Below are 20,552 nucleotides of genomic sequence, written 5' to 3' on the forward strand. Positions count from 1 at the left end.
ATTCATGCTTAAAATTGTGACAGTTTCAATAGTGCCTTACCCCTCTCAATAATGTGCAACAGCGTACCGTTCATATTATAATGGAAACGTTAAAACCCACACATGACCCTCAAACGCGCAATATGCTGACATTAAGTGAAGTAACAGAAAGTGTAAAGGGGTGTTCAAATCATGACGCCACATGCTACATCAAGAATGTTTTATGACAGTTAAAGCTGGAAACCCCACACATACAGTAGAAGTAAGGGAATACTCCACTGAAAATACTTTCACTATTAAACATGTGTGCTCTCTTACACAATATGAAATACTTATTGGCTTGCTTGCCAAGAGTTATATAAAGAGATCAGTAACACTCAAGTGTGGCTTAGCGTTAGCCTGGAAAAAATTAGCTTAGTTTACCCGCCTTTCTGCTTTTCCAAAAAATAGTAAAGTTATAATGTAAATCTCAATGTAGTTTGTTTCAATTAGATTAAACAAACTACATTTAAATTTAAATATCAAGTATGTTTGTTTTTAACTCTAAACAGAGCAGGGCTAGCTACATTCCCCCGCTGCCAGACTATGCTAGGTAAGCTAGGCTAATTGCATCCTATAGCTTTAGCTTTACAAGTAGACCAAAAGCACAAACAGAAGTGTGGCATTGATGCATTTTCCTAAATGTACGACAATAACTTATTCAGCATGTGGCAGCTGAAGTCTTTACTCTTTCTAAATGTCGGGGATATCACAATAAAGTCAAATTCATGTTGGAGTCATTATGGACATCTTATAACTTGGATAGCTCACTAACTGTAGTTAATCACAAGGGATTCCTCTCAGATATGCAAAAAGAACGTCAACACATTTCCTAGAATTCTTTTTGCAGTAAAATCCACTTTCGAACTGCATAATTTCCCCATCATTCATTGCTTTGCCAATACATTGCTAAGCTTTCTTCTTCTTATGGAGCCCTGGAGTTATGATGTGGCGATAGCATGAGAGTATTTGCTATGTTGTGGAGATAGAAATTAGTGTTGCTTGAAGGAACAAGCTACAGTTAAGAAAGTGTCATCGGTCCCTTTATATGCAAGACACTGTATATCTTGACATTTTGGATTTGTAGGCCATAATGTGGTTTAAGTGTACAGGTCATAAGAAATGGGAAAAGACCCCTATTTAGGAAAAAGGATCTCAAACTGGTGGCCTAACATCAAAAAACATTTAAATAATTTACTTTAATTATCCATGGTAATCAGTTGATGTAGCAACAGGACACAGAACTTCTCTGCTCTCACAAGTGTTGACTTTGTAAATATTAGAAACTTAAGTGGCTTTGCTTAACTGCTGTCTAATTTCCTGTTGCAATTACCTGAGACCATCGGTGCTGTTCAACAAACCCAGAGCAGTCGTGTGAATGCAGTGCACTCCATTTTAGAATAAAGTACCATAGGATAATGAAAATCCTTTATTGACCTCAAAGTAAATGTAAAAGGATAATTCAAGTTTAGTGAAGCAGACATTAAGGATCCTTGGTATTCTGCAAGTTGTGGAAAGTATAATTGTAAAAGTCTTGAGTTTTGATTAACATCGCTATTTGGCACTACATTCATTCTTCCTGTCTTCTCCCTTGACACACGTTTTCACATGGTGAGATTTCACGCAGGAATTCATAATGGGTGTGTTAAAATGTTCTTCAACTCAGTCTATAAACAGCCTTGTTCTGGCTGACAGGAAGCAGAGAAAGTCACAGTTAACGTATAAACAATCTCTTGTTAGAATGAGTCTTGCAGTGCATGAGTATTTGGCAAACCAAAGTGTGTGAGTAAATGGGTGTGGAGGGGATAAGTTGGTGTGAGAAGGGATATAGGTGAAAAAGTATGAGGGCAATCCTCTGATGTCACAGGGGGGTTATTTTAACAGAACCCACCCACTGGGACCTTGTTGGTTGATGGCTTCCTTAGCTTGGCTCTTCTGACAGAGGCATGCTTTGTATTAGCCAGTCATAAACTACGGCACAGCCCTGAGTCACTACAATGCTTCTGTTCACCGCTGTGTTTGTGTTACGACGTTGTTATGTGAGTGAGATCATCAGTCCAAAGTCATTATGACCCACAAGTCGTTTAGTTGAGTGTGATGAGCCTGGCCAACAACCTGAATGTGTCACACGCCTTATTTGGCCGCGATAGTGGGCTTGGAGAAAGACGTTTACCTTGAAACTGAAAATGTAAGAAGGTCCCGTTGTGTCGTTTTGGAGCAGTACAATATTTCTTTGTTCGCTGATCTCTTGAAATACAGTCGATCAGAGTTAGCATGAACCTGAAATGCAGCCAACATTGGATGGAAATGTTTTCACTGGCAGCTCTGCAAGAACGTATTGGCCTACACACCGCAGAGAAGAGGTCATGGCGAGTTTTATGAAATATAAAACAATGATTTACAGTGATTTGATTGGAAGCTGCTTCATAACGTCTGATTTCCTGTTCTCACTCTTATCTCAGGCTAGTTTTAAAGGAAGAAAATGGCAGCAGGTATGAAGTCGGTTGTCCTCGACAAAACACATTTGCTATAAAGAAAGAAAGACCCTTTCCTTATTTCTGAAAAGGAAGGTGGTCTTTTCCTTTTCATTTTGTATAGAAGCCCAGCCTTTCAGACCCCCTCTCGCAGTAGCAGCACAGACCCAGACAACACTGAGTCTTTCACATCCTTTCCATGCTTTCCCTCCCTTTTCTCACAGGTCCATTTTCCTAAGGTGAAATTACATTACATTGACATTCTCCTTTCACAAGGAAAGGTCATAATTTTTTCGTTCCTGCTGCCACCCCTTGTCTGTTGTGTTAGTATGCGTTTTACAGAGAGCGAGGCTGAACAGTTTTAATTATCGCCTGGGAGAAGGCCACCCGCTGAGCTCCACAAGCCTGTTTTTTTGGGTGTATTGTACCTCTTCACTCTGCCTAGTGTTGGAGAGTCTCAGAGGGATGCAGAGGTAGGTTGGGACTTGAAATAGGTCTAAAATGATGCTGTGTTTCCTTTCACACTGACATAGTCTGGCCTGAGAAATGGCTCTAAAGCTTGTAAAAGTGTGTCCCTGGTGACTTCTGAAAAGTCAGCGGGGAAGGGGGGTTCTTTGTAAAGCATCGCTGTCAAAGTATGTAGAGTTGTGGCTCTGCTTTCTGCTGTTTAACGGTGCTGGAGTTATCCGTGTGTTGTATACAGACTTCTGTATTCAGAGTCAGGTCTGTAAACATGTTGCACAAACGTAATCACTTCCTGTAAAGCGCCAATGTGCTGTGATAAGTGTGGGAATATAAATTGTTGTTGGCTTTCTGGTTATCGAGGGTTCAGGTAAAACATATAAATCCAAATAAACAGATATTCACACAAAAATAAGTCAACAGCTCTAAATGGTCACATCTTTGAGACTTTTTTTTACACTTTTCGTATTTAACTTGCATTCTTAAGTAAAACCATTCCTGTAGTGATAAACCTGAATCAGGATTATTTTCCTACGGTGTTTCCTGTGAAGAATTATGTTTAATTGTTAAATGAGTGTTACAAGAGGGAAAAGAACATCTGGGGATTTGTAGGATAACGCTGGGAAAATAAGGACTTTTTGTAAGAGGCAAGATACATTTTTGTATAAGGATATGTTCTGGTAAGATGGCTCTGGTTCTCCAGCAGAAAGGATAAACACCAACAAAATGTAGTAAAATAAAAGTAAAATATATTGTTGTACATTAAAGATTTGCAACTAATGAATACCTTTATCATGGATTAATGTGGGGATGTTTGAGCAATCTATTGTTGAGGTTATTCAGTTACTTGTTGTGTCCAATAAATAGTCCTTAACTCAAAGGTATTGAACTTGCAATTATATTAATCAGAAAAAGCAGCACATTTCAGAGATTTAAAACTAATAAATGGACAGCACTTTGATTGGTTGAATGACAATCTATTAATTGATAAAGATTACTCATCAAGTATAGAATCAGCCAGCCTTAATCCATGTGCTTAATAGTCCACTGGGTTGCTATCTGCAAACATAACAAAATAAGAAAATGTTTATCACAAATCTCAAGTGCTATTGACCTTTGGGGTTGTTCATAATGGTGATGAGAGTGTTGCCATGGTGAATGACATGTCAGCCTTAAAAGCTCTCTATCTATGGTTAACAACACGCTCTCCTTCACATGATTATACCCAGAAGCTGTTCTGCCCAGCTGTAACAGTGGCACAGCCCAGCAAAGGAAACAAATGACTAACATAGTCCCTATGTTTAGTGAAGCCAACCATGGTTTAACCACAGGTTACACATATAGGTGGTTTGTTTAGATTCAGCAGCGTTACCATGGCATCATTGTGGTAGAGGAACACACTGGGTATCTTTCACTTCTGCATAACATTATAGAGAAGTAAGTCATATTGCTTTAAACAAATGTGGACCATCATGTTGATAAAAGACAAGACACCATTAAAGAGGATTTTTATTTGCTTGTATCTATTTTCTTTGTTGACGGATGCAATCGGGCCGTCGAAAGCATCCAAAAACCTCACATCTTTCTGCCGCATCTTCACACGAGCTTAAAATATGCCTGAAGTGACTCTGACTCACAGGCACAGTCAAGTCATAGGACAAAAAAGTCGCCTGAATGTCTCCAATCTCCCTGCACTTGTGGTCAGCGTCTGTCTCTTCCGGACATGTGTCGCTAGATTGAGACCAAACAAGGATGGAGAAGAGGAGGAGGAGGAAAGGGAAGAAAGACAACAGGGTAATTCATTCACTGGCTTGTGAAAGAGAGGAAGACTCGGTTTCCTCAGGACATTATAAATACAAGCGCAGTCAGTCATCAAATTACAGCCATCTGCATTGGCCCTGGACCAAGATTCTGCCCGACGCACAATAAAGTAGTGTGAGGAGGGGTGTGGTCGCTAAAGGGGATCAGACGGCGTCCTCTCCGGTGGTTAAACCATGAAGACTGACACCGAGCGTGGCAGCAGCTTCACAGGGGTGATGGTGGCTCGTCAGCACCTCAGATACATCCTATGTACACCAGGCCCTTGAAGATGAACAATTATAGTGCTAAGATCAAGAGTCTTTTCACATTCTAGCAAAAGTCAAAAGCCTCACATGGTTGTGTTTTTCCATCCTGTAGATGAGAGGAACTTTTTGCACACCTGTATGGACACAGAAGAGGTGCAAGAGTGGAGAGACAAAAGAAGTGTAACAGAGTAGGGCAATTACACAGATATCATATTAAAAATGTGCTTTTCCTACACAATACCAATTCTGAACAGAGCTTTGCTCGGCTTAGCTGGGGAACTAACGAAGCCCAGGTCCAGGTACACTGCAGAGAGCAAAGCTTGTGTGTGTATCATTGGGAAATGGGCTCCTTTTCCTCAAGGCAACTGCAGCAAGCTGAAACCAGAAAATCCCCAGGCAGAATTGTCTTGGCATCGCTCTCTCCTTCAGCTTCTTATCCCCATGCTCAGCGAACAATCCGACAAAAGCTCGGGTTTAAGAACCATGGAGCTCATTGCGATTTTCTTTGTTAATGCAATTGCCTGTAAGAAAAGATTCTCTTCCCCCATGTTTTCCGTTTCAGCCTGGAGGCTCTTGTGCAATACCTTCGCCTTACAAGAAACTCAATAGACAATGGCCCCTGAAGTGAAAATAAGTGATGAGTATCTGTGATAATTCCTTCGATTCAGTAATACACATACAATGTGCATGTTCAGCATCATTCTCATTTTGAATAACCACGAAGGATCTTTAGTTTTTAAGGTTTTCTCTAACTCCGTTCAGAACATATTTGAGAAATTGCATAATATGACAAAATGTCAAAGAACATTTCCCGTGATACTTATTTCTGAGAGATGCCCACATGACGTTTCTTTGGCTGCAGGAGACCAATGCTGTGCAGCAGTGTAGTCGAATGTCTCTGAGTATTCGTCCTTGTGCTGAGACTGTTCATCACCGACTTTGTTCGTGACAGTTCAGCCTTGAGACCAAAAGCAAACACCTCTTAGCTAAATCACAAAAGCATGGGCACGATGATAAAAGCTCTGTTTCGTCCTTGCAGACATCAAAATAATTGTCTTTGTTCCAGTTCTGGGATGGAGGGCTTCATTTGCAGGATTGGAAAACCAAAGGACAAATGTACCCTCCAGTGTTTTTGAAGTTGGCAGCGTGGCGTTAATGTAGATGCAACACAGAGACAAGCTGCCCTTCAAAGGCACACATACACGCACCCATTTGCTCCCACACATCCTAATAGAGACTTCAGGAAATACTTTTTCCATTTATAGCTACAGTATGAAAGGGAATGTTTCGTATCTTGTTTTTTTCTAACTCTGAGTCTCGCCTGAGAAGTTATTTAGCAAGATCTTTGCCCTGCCTCTTTGGAATCTAGATGCTACTGTTGATTTTGATGGAATATTTTGGTCCACATGATCTCAGAGGAATGTTCTATCTTCGACACAGCAATGCCTCGCTCTGCTTCACTATTTCAGAGCATTAGCATTGTGTGATCAGAAGACTGCCTTCTTCGCTATGTTCCAATGAGATGCTGTGTCTTGTCCCCTGTGAGGGTGAGTGGGTGGCTAATGGAAAGCCCCCTTTCTATATCTCTTGGCTAAGGCCATGGAAAACGAATGCTGAGGAAACGGAAGTCTTGGAGGTGGTCCAGTTTAATTTCAGCGCATGTGCACTGGGAAATAATTGACTTCCTCCGTGGTCGAGAGCCTCACAGAGCACAGTCTGAAGCAGGTGGTTGAATTTGCATTTCATTGGAAACTTGACAGCTCAAGCCTGGGAAATCCTGCACCACAGGACTCTATATGCCCGGAAAACCTCTGCAGGGGTAATGACTGATGTCTCAGTGAGAGAATCCCTTTGAGGCCAGAGAGGCTCCCCTCAGCCAGGAGCCGCTGTAGGACACCTGATAATATACAAATCAGTCTTGAGCAAGTTGCACTGTAACGTGAGATGCAGATAAATGCTCATAAACAGGCATTGGTTTCTCCCACATTATAATTCACTGTGTTGCCATTCTGCAGTTGGAGGATACATTTATAGCATCTTATGCACAAGTGTGATGTTGCTAAAGGAATGCAGTGATCTGTGAGGTCAGGCATTTTAATTTTTTTATGGAAAAACGGAAAAAAAGTGGCCTAATTGTTTTGATTCAAAAATGTAATTCTGAAGAAAAATGCGTATTTCTCGGGTGACAAACTGTGAAAGATTCTGATACGTTCCAATCATAGGTTCCAATGCATAGTATTGGAGCAATAATTACAGAGAAGAGATTGTTTGCAATACAATTATTTGGCCTCTGGCACTCTACAACAAAGCTAATTCAATATTATCCATACAAAAATGGAAAAAGTCAATTAAAAAATAAATCATTTGTTGGTCACAGTAGGGAAAGTTAAAATGGAAATTAAATAAGATGTGAATCAATTCGTTTTGTAAACATACATTTTCAAAGCTGACTTTTTTTTCCTCTTCACAGTATCCTACTTTGGGGACAGCCACTGCAATGTACAGGCCTTCCAAGATGTCTCCTCCTTCCACCTGTCTCTGCAGATCAAGACGAGTCGGCGCAGTGGGCTGCTGCTCCTGGCTGCAGGGAAGGAGGACTACCTGTTCCTTGAGCTGCAGAATGGGAAAATACAGGTGAATGATTAACAAAGAAGTCTCAAATGTTTTAGTAAACAAAATAAAAATATATTTATAGATCTGCAAAAATCACAACATCTCAAAAATGTGTATAAAACTGTAAATAAGTTACAAAAATAAAAGATAACACATCATCACCATTTTATAGAAATAGTCTTTTACTGCCAGTAAAAAGTGCAGTCAGGCACAAAAATACAAACATTTGTATTCAACGTTGTTGAAGTTGACGTCAAGGTAAGAAGGTTCTTGTTACCACCAATAATGATCGAACCAAACATAATTATCAAATGATATGCGTCAAAATATGACGTGAATACATTAGCTGTGTATTTGACCGTAAAATGACACCTTTTCAAAATCATTTCAAAAGCAGAAGTTGCCAAAGGCATAATGGAGAAGCATAAAATATAACAGTGAAAATGCTCGGCATATAAAAATGGAAGAAATGTTATTATTCCTTTTGATAACAACCTAATCATTAATTCGCTATACAATCACTAAAACATTACATATGAAATGTCTTACTTCTTGGCATTCATAATTTATTTATTAAAAATGAAGATCTCTGTTGTGAGGACACATCACAGTAAATGGATGTTGTAACTTGTACTATTTGTTCATTTTGCGGAAAACATTTGCTTCAAACATTAGAAATAAATCCCACAGATTGGTTGAATATTAACTTTACCAACCAAAACCACAAACATTAATAACACGATGTGCTTGTACAAAGGCTGCACATATTTAGTTATTTAAATGTATGAATACAACAATTAAATATGTTCGTTTTCCCTTAGGCTCGGATGAACATGGGGAATGACGAGGTGACGCTTTCTTCATACCATGGAGTTCAGCTGAACAACCTTCTGGAGCACAAAGTCTCGCTCACACTGCAAGACGGCAAACTCACCATGACCATTGATGAGCTCTTCAGGACGTACGTTCCTGTGGAGGATAATGAAGAACTGCTAAATATTGACATGGGCATTTGGCTTGGAGGAACAGGAGACTTGGATACTCACTACCTCAGCAATGCCATTCCCCCTTTCCGTGGCTGCATGACTGAGGTCAAATTTGAGTCCCACCAGTTTGATATCCTCAGCGCAGTGTATAAAGACTGCCATCACACGAAGGACTCCTGCAGCACCGAATTTGAGGCTGTTGATGGGGAGGCAATTAGTTTCAGCACTCCTGATTCCTTTGTGTCTTTCCCCACCTGGAGCGGGGCGAGTGGTGCCCCGAGGGCCCTCGAATTCCTAATGAAGACAACCATCGAGGATGCTCTACTTCTTTTCCACCCTGGCAGAGAGTCAGACTTTGTAGCTGTCGGTGTTGTGAAAGGCTTTCTCAAAGGTATGCTGGACGTCGGAAATGGCTTGGAGATCCTGGAGAATACCCAGGTGCAGCTGGATGATGATCAGTGGCATAGAGTTAAGGTTGAAGTCAGTCCCGATTCATTTGTCATCAATGTAGATAGCCAGTCTTCCTCCCTCCCTCTTGATTCATCACAGCAATTGGACTTGGTTGGAAACTTGTATTTGGGAGGCATCCAGGGGAGAATGAAGGATGTGTTTCGTGAGAGCGGGTCCTTGAGTCAAGTAGAGGAAGAAATGACAGCCGAATCCTTCATTGGGTGTTTGGGAGAAATCAAAGTTAATCAGAAGGATAGAAGCCTGCAGGATGCTTTGATCACCAAAGATATTCATGTTAAATGTGAAGGAGAGGACTATGACTACTCAAGTTACTATGAAATAGACTTAACTACAACTTCCCCCCCTGTTCAAATCAAATATGCTGATATAGACATCATTGATCAGCATTGCTATCCAACAGATGACACACCAGAGATATACAGAAATGTAACAAGACTTCTTGATGTCACTACACTACTCGTGCCTGAAGGGGGAGACGCTTTAATTGATATCAACAACCTACTCCCCACATTCGACCTCAGTGCTGCAGGACTGAGAGAGTCTCAGATCATGTTTACTCTCCAGGCTGACCCCCTGTATGGCTTGGTTGATATGAACACAAACACAAGACGCACACAAAGGTTTACTCTTCTCGATATCGTCGATAAGAAGATCAAGTATATGCATGATGGAAATGAACGGCATACCGATCAAATCCAGCTGCAGGTTGTTGTTCAAAGCAATGACTTCCTCCCTGACTGTTTGAAGACTTCCCAGGAGTATGTCCTTCCGGTTGAAATTCTTCCCGTTAATGACATACCACAACTTGGTGGAGGAGAAATCACCCTTACAGCAAACGGAAGAACTCGTTTGAGTCCAAGCCTTCTTAAAATCACAGATTCTGACAGCCGCTGTGATGAATTAGTAGTGACTGTATCCTCAGAGCCTTCAATGGAAGTTGGTTACTTAGAAAACGGTCAACAGCCAGGAAGAAGCATCTCAGAGTTCACCTGCAGAGAATTGAAAGATGGAAATATCTATTTTGTTCACAGAGGGGGTAGCGCTGGTGAAATCACCCTGGAGGTGTCTGATGGACAATCAGAAAGCCATTCAACTACTTTTAAGTTTTCTGTGACACAGCCACATATGACTATTGTCATCAACACTGGCCTCCACTTGGTTCAAGGAACAAACACATCCATGGGTGTTCAAAATCTTGCTGTCATAGCTCATCCGCGTAATGGAGATGTCATGTATAACATCACTAAGCCTCTGATATTTGGAGAACTTCAGATAATGACAAGCGATGGAATATACAGGCAGGTTACATCTTTCCATCAGTCAGACCTAGATCAAAATCAGCTGAGATACATTAGCACAGACTCGAGAAACCAGGAAGAAACTGTGAGCGAACTAATTCAGTTTGATGTCCACTTGGGGAAGTTCTCCCTCTGGAACAACACCTTCTTAGTCAATATCATCCCTGCTCAAGTAAAAGTGTCCACTATGGTGCCGCTGGAAATGGAGGCTGGTGAAGAGCAAACAATTGGATCCACAGAGCTTCAAGCCGAAGTGATGGGGGAAAACGTAGATCCAGAAACTGTCAAATACATCCTTGTCAAGCTTCCAACACTTGGCAGTCTGCAGCTGTCAGACACAGAGTTGGCTGAGGGTGACATCTTCACACAGAAGGACATTTTAGAAAATACAGTTAGCTACAGGGTGCGTGTGCAAAGAGCTGTGGATAGTTTTGACCAGTTCCAGTTCAGAGTCATTGCGAATGATCAGTATTCCCCTCTGTACACCTTCCCAATTACCATCCTTGCCAACGCCGATGCTCCAGTTGCTCCAGTTTTGACCAATGAAAGGCTGTTTGTGTTGCAGGGTGGTGAGCATACTCTGAACAACAAATTCCTTTGGATGCACTCTCCAGGTTCTACAGACATTGTGTACCGAGTCACACAGGGTCCAACGTACGGAAGATTGATAAGGGACTCCCCTCCCGGGCAGCCTAGATTTGAGGGGGCAATACGAGTATTCAGTAATGAGGACCTCCAATTTGACAGGCTTATTTACAAGCACGATGGCTCCAAGACAAGCAGTGATGAGTTCCGTTTCTCAGCAGAAAGTCAAGACAATCAAGAAACAATAAACGATGTTTTCAGGATAACCATCCAATCCAAGAACGAGCATGCTCCTGTGAGGGTTATGGACAAATTCTTAAATATCGTGCGCCACGGTCAGCGCCTGCTAACAACAGATGTCATCCAGTTCAAGGACGACGACGCAGATTTCAATGACACCCAAATTGTCTTCGCCCGTGAGGGAATCCTCTCAGGAAACATTGTCTCAACATCTAATCCCTCGCAGCCCCTTTTCCGTTTCACACAAGCCGACCTGAGAGATAAGAAGATCCTCTTCATTCACCACGGAGCAGACCGGGAACGCTTCCCGCTGCAGGTGTCAGATGGCTTTCACAAGACCACTGCGCTGCTGGAAATCCAGGCCGGTGAGCCCTACCTGCGAGTCGTAAACAACACAATCATTGTCATCGACCATGGAAGCACCAAGACCCTTAACACCACACTGTTGAGCGCTGACTCCAACATGGACGTCAGAGATGACAGCGAGATCAAGTTCCAGATCACAACGCCACCCAGCAACGGCAAGATTATTGTGAGTGGGATCGAGTCTTCAGAGTTCACCCAGGAGGACCTGAAAAAGGGAGTCATTTCATATGAGCATAATTACGAGAGTCTGAGGTCCAAGGACTCCTTCGGCTTCACCGTCCACGCAAGAGGACATTCTGAGGACGGCACATTTAGGATAAGAATATTCAAGCAAGGGTACTTCTCTGAGCCTGAGTTGGTGAACAACGAGGTCATCATTTCCTATGAGGGCGAGCACACCGTAATCAACCAGAACCATCTCAAGGTAATGTTTACTGACTCCTTGCATGACCTAAATTGAGCAAAACTCATTCGTTTTTGCGAACTAGAAGATGTTCATATGTGGTTGAGAGCTACGGTTCACATATTTAGACCTTTATTCAACAACACACATTTGTTTTTATTAATCTAGACAGCATTTCACACATCTTGTTTTATTCAAGTATATTTTTCTCTTTGTGAGACAGAACTTTCACATGACTAATTTCAACTGCCCTGTGTTGTAACCCTGTCTTTAATCTACATTACCACCACATGAAAGCAGGGCTAAATATGACTGTGCAGTTGCTGCTTTTAATCTAGTTTATGCACTAAATTGCAGTCTATTAAGTGTGGGAAACAGAGCACTAAGTATCCCCTGAGGAGCTTCCTGAAGCCCACTTTAATTTATAGGATGAGCCTGCCTGCACTTCATCTTGAATGTATTAATGAGGTTAAAATGTTCGGTCAATTCATGACACATTCTCAGTATGTGTATTTTGACTTAAAATAAGGAGGGACTTTTCTGAAAGTAAAATGTTCTTTATCGTAAACATTTGAGATCTGCAGTATTGTCGAGAGTCAACCCCAAACACATAATACACATGTTGTTTTGAACAAAGCTTTAAAACACTGGGCTTTTCCAATGTGTTTGCTTTCTATGAAATTAAAAAGTAGTTTGATCTTTTGAATTATGCTCAAATGCAAAGTACTGCACAATTGCTCAACACTCCTTCAAGCTCCAGAGAGTTTATTAAATCCTCTATATTATACTATAAATCTGCAGCATGTTACCAAATGTCTTTTTGTTCACCATGCTATCACAGTGTTCCAATCAGACACCATGTGCTACTTGTAACATTAGGTATGATGTGCAACAGAGTTGACAGTGCCCTATTTCTGTAGTGAAAATAAAACGAATAAGTGTAAGTGTACTGACATTTACTTACAATACTGCTCCTGTCCTCAAAGCCAAATGTCTCTAATATAATTTCAACATTGAAACACTGCTGCCAATTTCTAAGGAAAACAGAATTTAAAAGTGTTATGAGTTTATTTGATATGTTTTACCATCTGTCACTGGAATAATGCCCAACATTCACTTATTTCTTGCCGTCTCTGAGTATTTTCATGCATTGAGACAAAAGTGTCTATCATTACCGGGTAAAAAGTCAAACTATTTTATTGTGTATTAGCCTATTTGGGTATATTCAATTTGTCAGAAAGCTGAATGGATCCACTACAACACACACTTAGATGAGCACATTGAAATACAGTATAAGACAGGGGTGTCAAACTCAAGGCCCGGGGGCCAAATCCGGCCCTCGACTTCATTTTATGTGGCCCGCAAGAGCTTGCAAAGAATATCATATGTTTATTACATGGTTGAATGCCGCTTTACAGAAGCACATTGCACATAAACTACATGTCCCACAATGCATCTCATTCTATGACTTGCACACTGAAGAGATTTGCAATTATTTGCCATAGACTTCTGCTTTCAGACGTAGTTAATTATGAAGTTATTACCCGATCCCATAATAATCCAATGCAGAGGCAATAATGTAATAGAATACATTATTTTATATATATTAAATATTTATGTATATATATGTATATATAGTCTTAAAGTTTTGCACTGGCTTTTAATACTAGTTGAACATAACATTTTGATATTTGTATGTGTTTCTAGTTATTGTGCTTTTTATCTTGTTTTTAATTATCGTTTTATTATTTTACTCCCATTGTGTTATTTTATATGTGTTCCCTGTACAGCACTTTGGTCAACTGAAGTGGTTTTAAATGTGCAATATAAATAAATAAAGATTGAGATTGAAAGTTACAATCGGCCCTTTGAGTGCAACCATGATGCTAATGTGGCCCACGATGAAATTGAGTTTGACTCCCCTGGTATAAGACGTTAAAGATAAATTAACTTTTTGTGTCTTTGCTTTTTAGGTGGATCAAGCTGATATACTTCCTACAGAAATGCTGTTCACCATTAAAGAGTCTCCTCGTCTCGGACATGTGGTGAAGCTGACCAACAACTCGGACAGCCCAGACTCGCCTGTCCTCGACTACATTCACTCCTTCACTCAAGAGGACATTAACCAGGGACGCATTCTTTATGTGTCTGCATCCATCCAGGTTTGATGTCACTTAATTTATTCTGGTAGTAAATCAGCTGTGGGAGCTTGTTCCCTTTAATAATCACACTGAGAGTACTATCGGACAAAAGACAACCTCAGCCTCTGATGAGTCAAAGGTACAAGGTTTATTTTTAGTAGATCAATAACTTACTTGAACATCCATCTCTTCCAGGGCAGTGACGCCTTCACAGTTGATGTCAGTAATGGTTTCACTTCAGTGGAGGACCTGCACGTCTCAGTAAACATCGTGCCGCGGATCATCCCCATCCAGACCTTCAACTTCACGGTGAAGGAAGGCCTCAGCCGGGCGATCAATGCAGAGATTGTTAACATCTCACATCCCTTCTACAGCTCAGCAAACATCGACTTTGTTGTTGAAGAGGCACCAAAGCACGGGGACATCCGTTACCTGGATGGAGACGAACTTGTTTACTTTACATGGGAAGAGGTACGTTACGATATGTTGAAATCCAGATAAATATTCCATCAATATCTGACCAAAGATCTCTAAACATCGTGATCCTCATTCAAGTTATACTGTATATACTTCTTTGTCATTGATTGAGATTGATGACCATCTTATTTCATTATACTAGCTTAATTGATAATGAGCAGTGTCATTGTGGCCTTTGTCAATGTGTGCACTTACATGTATTAACCTCTATAATGACATGTCATCTGCATATTAGCCAGGCATTTTTGACGAAGCAGCCTCACCACAAACTACTGTAACATACATGGAAGTACAGGCTGATGGATCATCTTACATTTTTGTATTGTGTTTTTCCATTTGGTTTCCCTTGCCTGATTTTTTTCCACTCAAATGTCTGACATTTGTTTTTTCCCTTTTTATTAAGCCTGCATCATAAAACTTGTTATGTCTTTTTATTTACAGAATGGTTGGTTTGACCATATAAGCACATGTCTATGGTCTAACCCCACTAAAACGTGGACATTTTCTCTTGTGCCTGAATTTTAGGGAACCTTGTCTTGGGCCAAAAACTTCAGAGAACACCGAAAAAACAACCAATAATTCATATGAAATACTCTCTAAATGACTCTAGGGAGTATAACATCTCTCAAGACTAGATCATTTGGCTGTTTAGGAGGATTACACAGTACGACTTCCCCATGAAACTTTACCTGGTTACTTCTCAGTGCTTTGTTGGATGTGTTGACAGAGAGGAGAGAGGGAGAACACGGGAGCTGCTACGTCACAGTTACCTGGTCTCTTTCTGTGTGAGTCAGGGTCCCCAGCTATGGGAAAATATGAAAAATGTATGCGTAGTTACTGGTGAAAAACTCCACATAGCTCACTGGAGCTAGTTACAGACATATCATATTGCTCCTACATGTACAGTAGCCCCAGTATGCCTCTACTCTGCTCTACTTTGCTGCAGGATTGTGGAAAAACTGATGATGCCTTTGGACTGCCTGAAGCCAAAATAAACTGGCCCGGTATATCCCTATAATAATGTATGAGTGGCCACAAGTCCCGCGCTTTCCTACCGTCCGACTCACTCATACTTTATTTCAAAGATCCCAATGTAAATCTCAGATGGGTCTTAAGCGTAACGATAACGTAGGTGGCAAGGAAGCATATCATTTACTGTATCATATCCTTAACTGCCACTATAGACATGTCCCAAAGACAATACATTTGTGTTGCTTTTTTATGTGGGTACTGTTTTACTGTTTTCCTTATAAACATACAAAGGAAACTTTCATTCCTCCCAAATGAGTACCACATTGGAGAATAAATGTTCTAGCCACAGCCGGCATTAGGTTTAAACCAGACCGTAATTGCTTCAAAATCAAAATTGGATGTGTCTTCACTTTTCTGTAGTATAGGTTTTTTTTTCCCCTACTGTATGTTCTATGTTGTTTCAAGCTTTTTGTCCATGTCTCTCGTGACCTTGGGACAGGACACTGGATTAACTGGTGTGTGTAGTAATTGTGCGATAAACTCACCAATTGGGATAGTTCACTGAGGTTAGCGTACATTAACATTGTGGGTGTGCAGTGAGAAAAACTGAGAGTGTTTGTGAGTGTCTACATCAGAAAATCGACATGAACACTAACCACAAGAATGTAAAGTTACTGAACAGTAAGCTATGTGCCATGTGGCCAGGATGTGTCACATACTGTACTGTAAGCAGATATTCTGTGTCAGACCATTTTCCTAACCACAGAGCCAACTACGATTTATTCCATCTTTGAACAAGAAAGTTCCAAGCACTTTCAGTTCGGCATTGTTGAGTGGGATCCAACCTGAGGGAAAATAGGACATCTGAAACACTTTCCTCCAATACACCTTTACTCTAATCAGGTTCAGCTCTCCATCGGGTCTCAATTACGTCCTCCATCTGTGGAAACCTATTAAAGTCCACACAGGCATCGTTTTTTACAGTACAAAATGTTTTCGGAACAGTCTTCTTGAGTTTACAAAACTAATTTTCCAAAATACAGTAGGCACACAGAACTTGACGGTATACATCAATCAAAACTCAAAATAAAATAAACATTGGCACAGGCATGAATCTTTCTCTGCAATCTTAATGCCACGTGTCCAACAACCACCCACTGTTTATTGTCCCAGCGAGCAGACTGTCTCGCTGGCTTTCCCCGATCAGTACTGCTGATGGGGGTTGTTATTCCAGAAGGATGCCAGTCATATGGGATCCATTTGGCACTTCCTGTTCTCTGAAGCAGGTCCTCCCATCTCATCAGCTTACTGGCTTTTGTCAAGACAAAGTTCCAAATGTCCTCTTTGCACACAAGGATCCTGAGTCTTGAGGTAGTATCAGGTGTGATTTTGTGATCCAGATACCTTAGGACTGAGAAACAAGAATATAAGATGCTGGCTGCTGAAAGTCCTGTTCTGTATGCAGAAAATGAACAGAGTTGGCTTGGCCTGGCCATAGGTGCTGTTCTCTACCTAGCCCACTTCAAACTGAATGACCGATTCCTTTGTGCATCTGGTTTCCCTCAAGGTTTCGTCCCATAAGAGAGATTCTCCTTGTTCTTGTGCTGCTGCCAGACTTTAAGACCTGATCATAGCCTCTATCTCAAAAGCTTTGAAAACATCTATCATCTGTTTAGGTCAACAAAAGATATATTGGATACCGTAAAGAAACATATGTCTGTTAGAAAAAGGGTAATTGTGTTTTCTTGTTTACTAGAAACATAGACCCTTAGTGGAATTGTTTCACAATGTGTGATCAATCTGTTAAATACCAGATTAAAGACAGTTGGCTTAGCTTTGAAAAAAGGCTTGGAGCAGGATGAAAAAGGTAGCCTCACTCCATTAAAAAATAAATCCAGCACATTAAAAGTTCAATAACACGTTATAAACGGTTTCTTTAATCAAACAAAAGCTAAGCAACAAGTTTCCTTTGTATGCTACAGTATGAGGCAAAAACTCATGTTCCCCTACAGGATTTAATTACTCATGATTAAATTGGGTAATACTATGCCGTTATTCTAGATCAATTAGGCGCTTTCACACCGGAGTACTTTTCCCAGTATAGTTCCGATATAGTTCCGAAAATGTGCGTTCACACCAAATACATCCAGAACTAGAACTTAGTTCATGAGAACATTTTCACTCCCTTTTCACTCCCTTCTAGAGAGCAGGGACTTTAGGCGCGTTCACACCACAGTACTTTTCCCACTTTAGTTCCGATATAGTTCCGAAATGTTCCGTTCACACCAAAAAGAGCCGGAACTCAAATTAGTTCATGAGAACCTTTTTACCCCCTTTTCCGTCCCGTCTAGAGAGCAGGGACTTTCGTGGGAGAAAAAGGTTCCTATGTCTGATTATTATATATATATATATATATATATATATATATATATATATATATATTAGTGCTGTCAAAATTATCGCGTTAACGGCGGTAATTAATTTTTTTAATTAATTGCGTTAAAATATTTAACGCATTTAACGCATGTGCAGAATGGCCCGCCCCATATGTGCCACCAGTGGCAGCGCCAGGGTATGGCTGGGATAGGCTACACCCATACCAAGAAATGTCTTAGCCCCACCATCAAAAATGATGTTAAAGTAAGCAAAATAAAGTCTGCCAACTCGCGCGGAGTAAATTGCACAGACAGCAGTTAGTAAGATTGATTTCAGTAGCCACGGTTTTGAATTTTTTTGTCACGGAGTGATCGTCTTCTCAATAGAACATCTTTGATAACGGCGTGGTGTTGTTGCAGGAAGTCCCCACGGAGAATACTTTTGCTACAGGGGTGCACATAACTGGTACGCAGGTTATGTGCGTAATCTGAAATGCGTACCGTCACTTGTGTCACAAAGCGCATTTGCGTACCGACGTACTTGTGAAGCTTTTCCAGAAGGCGGTTAGATCACCGGACGACAGAGTCGGTCTCCGTGTGCACAGACAGGGCTGCTGTTAACGTCGGTCTGTATAACGGACTTGTGCCAAAACTACGCCAACCGCCCCCCCCCTTCACTGGAGAACTGCGCTAAAACAGCTGATCACAACGTTCACACTCTGTGGTCACGAAGTACTCCACTAGCCGCCGCCCCCCCGCCCCTCTGTCGACTTTCCTGAAGTACTCCCCCGTTGATAGAAATCAACACGTAATGAATTAAGTTTGATGATTGATAGGTGTGTGGGTTGTCTTTCATTTTGACACGCAGAAAAATGTTATAATAAACATAGATACTGTATGTTAAATGGATATATCCGCCTTCTTTCATTTATCTTTCCATTCCCACGACAATATACATAAATAAATGGCATATTTTGGACATAGTTCGAATGGTGATTAATCATGATTAATTAATTTTTAAGCTGTGATTAATCTGATTAAAATTTGTAATCGTTTGACAGCCCTAATATATATATATATATATATATAGCACTATTCAAGTGGACTAACTTTTGCTTATAAGTACAATATAAAAAAAGTCCTGCATATGGAGATGACGGATAGAAAGTGATATAAAGGCATACTCTTGACTGAGATGAACTGCTTCCATAAAGTTGGTGGGCTCACAAAAGACAGATTCATAAAACAATGGTAAAAATTGAAGCCGCAGAGGAAGAGATGTTCTGACTTTTATTCCCAATAGGTCTAAACCCCTTAGATCATAGATCCTTTCTTTCCCATATTGCAATCAACAGGATTTTTTTGTCAGATACTCTCGGTCTAGAGAAATCCCTCAAGTTTCAAACACCCCTTTGTAACGCTGGCTTTCTATTATAAATTTGTCTCTAAGCCAAAGCTGAGATAATTAGATCCCCCAGAGCCACAGAAGAGAGATTATTCATTATGTTATCACAGGCAGAGAAGTCTCCGAAATGATTACAAAACTGACTATCATCATGAGTGAAATTTGAAATTCCAAGTATCAGAACAAGGAGAAATATCTGAGAGGATTGTGCATCGAAATATGCAAACAAATTAAGAATTTGACAGAGGAACAAAGCAAATTGGAGTTTCTTCTGACTTTCTTTTCAGTTTGTAATGGTTTACCAGGATAGGATGGTTTGGGGTTAGTTAAAAGTATTCTTTGGATATTGTCACACTGTTAAAATTGTATTCCACCTTTTAAGCTCACGTCCGCTGTCTTTTTTATGCCTTTCCAACAATTAACTTCTGACATTTGAGTGACAGTTGGATCCTTTTCTTCTTCTGTCTTCTTCAGATAAAACTTGGACACATCTACTACATGCATGACAGCACTGAGAGCACAGAGGACAGTTTTACACTCTCTGCCTCGGCTTATGAGATCGACCGCCGGAGCCTCCCTGTCACCATCTCAGTGACTGTCATAGCAGTCAACGATGAGCCGCCAAAACTGACACGTAACACGGGACTGGAGGTAATGTTTTGCTCTTTTTGCTGCTACTTTGAGCTTTCCTCCAACAATTGTAAATGTTGTTGCTGTTGGAAAATGTTTCTAGCTATAAAAAGTAAACTTTTAAGTTGTTGGAGTTTTTTATTTTCCTGTAGCACTTTTCATGTGATGAGAATCCAAGCTGACCACAAGCGTCACTTTGCATGAGGAAGGAAAGAACACGCTTTTTATTGCGACCTTTCAAAACAAGGGAGTATTTTATACTAAGAAGACGAAAATGTGGAGAAAATAAGTTTTCTTCCCCACAGAGTTCCAGTGTTCATTTCATTTCATGTTACCTTTGTGTATATTTGCTTTCGTTCCTGCAATAAGCTGGAAATAAGAACGAAGAACATGTGATAACTGTCGGCATTCCCACATGATCAAGACTTTGCATGGTCTGATGCCCAAGTCACTCAAAATATGAAAGAAAGGCATAGACATGGCTATACAATTGGCTTTCGGGTGATAAATGAGGTTCTGACATATTGAGAAGGGGTAATAAAAGTAATAAAAACTTCTAGCAGTGATTTA

The 20,552-nt window shown here is 40.6% G+C and overlaps 1 protein-coding gene across 1 annotated transcript in view; it reads left to right on the plus strand.

Moving 5' to 3' along the window:
• cspg4 (chondroitin sulfate proteoglycan 4) overlaps window positions 1-20,552 on the plus strand; it is a 113,462-nt gene that overhangs the window by 67,990 nt on the left and 24,920 nt on the right. The window contains exons 2-6 of the mRNA XM_034084496.1: window positions 7,491-7,654; window positions 8,455-12,003; window positions 13,956-14,144; window positions 14,319-14,594; window positions 19,827-20,003. Coding sequence (XP_033940387.1) covers window positions 7,491-7,654; window positions 8,455-12,003; window positions 13,956-14,144; window positions 14,319-14,594; window positions 19,827-20,003 — 4,355 coding nt within the window. The remainder of the gene's footprint in view (window positions 1-7,490; window positions 7,655-8,454; window positions 12,004-13,955; window positions 14,145-14,318; window positions 14,595-19,826; window positions 20,004-20,552) is intronic.

Source organism: Pseudochaenichthys georgianus, chromosome 6, assembly GCF_902827115.2.
Source record: "Pseudochaenichthys georgianus chromosome 6, fPseGeo1.2, whole genome shotgun sequence".
NCBI lineage: Eukaryota > Metazoa > Chordata > Actinopteri > Perciformes > Channichthyidae > Pseudochaenichthys > Pseudochaenichthys georgianus.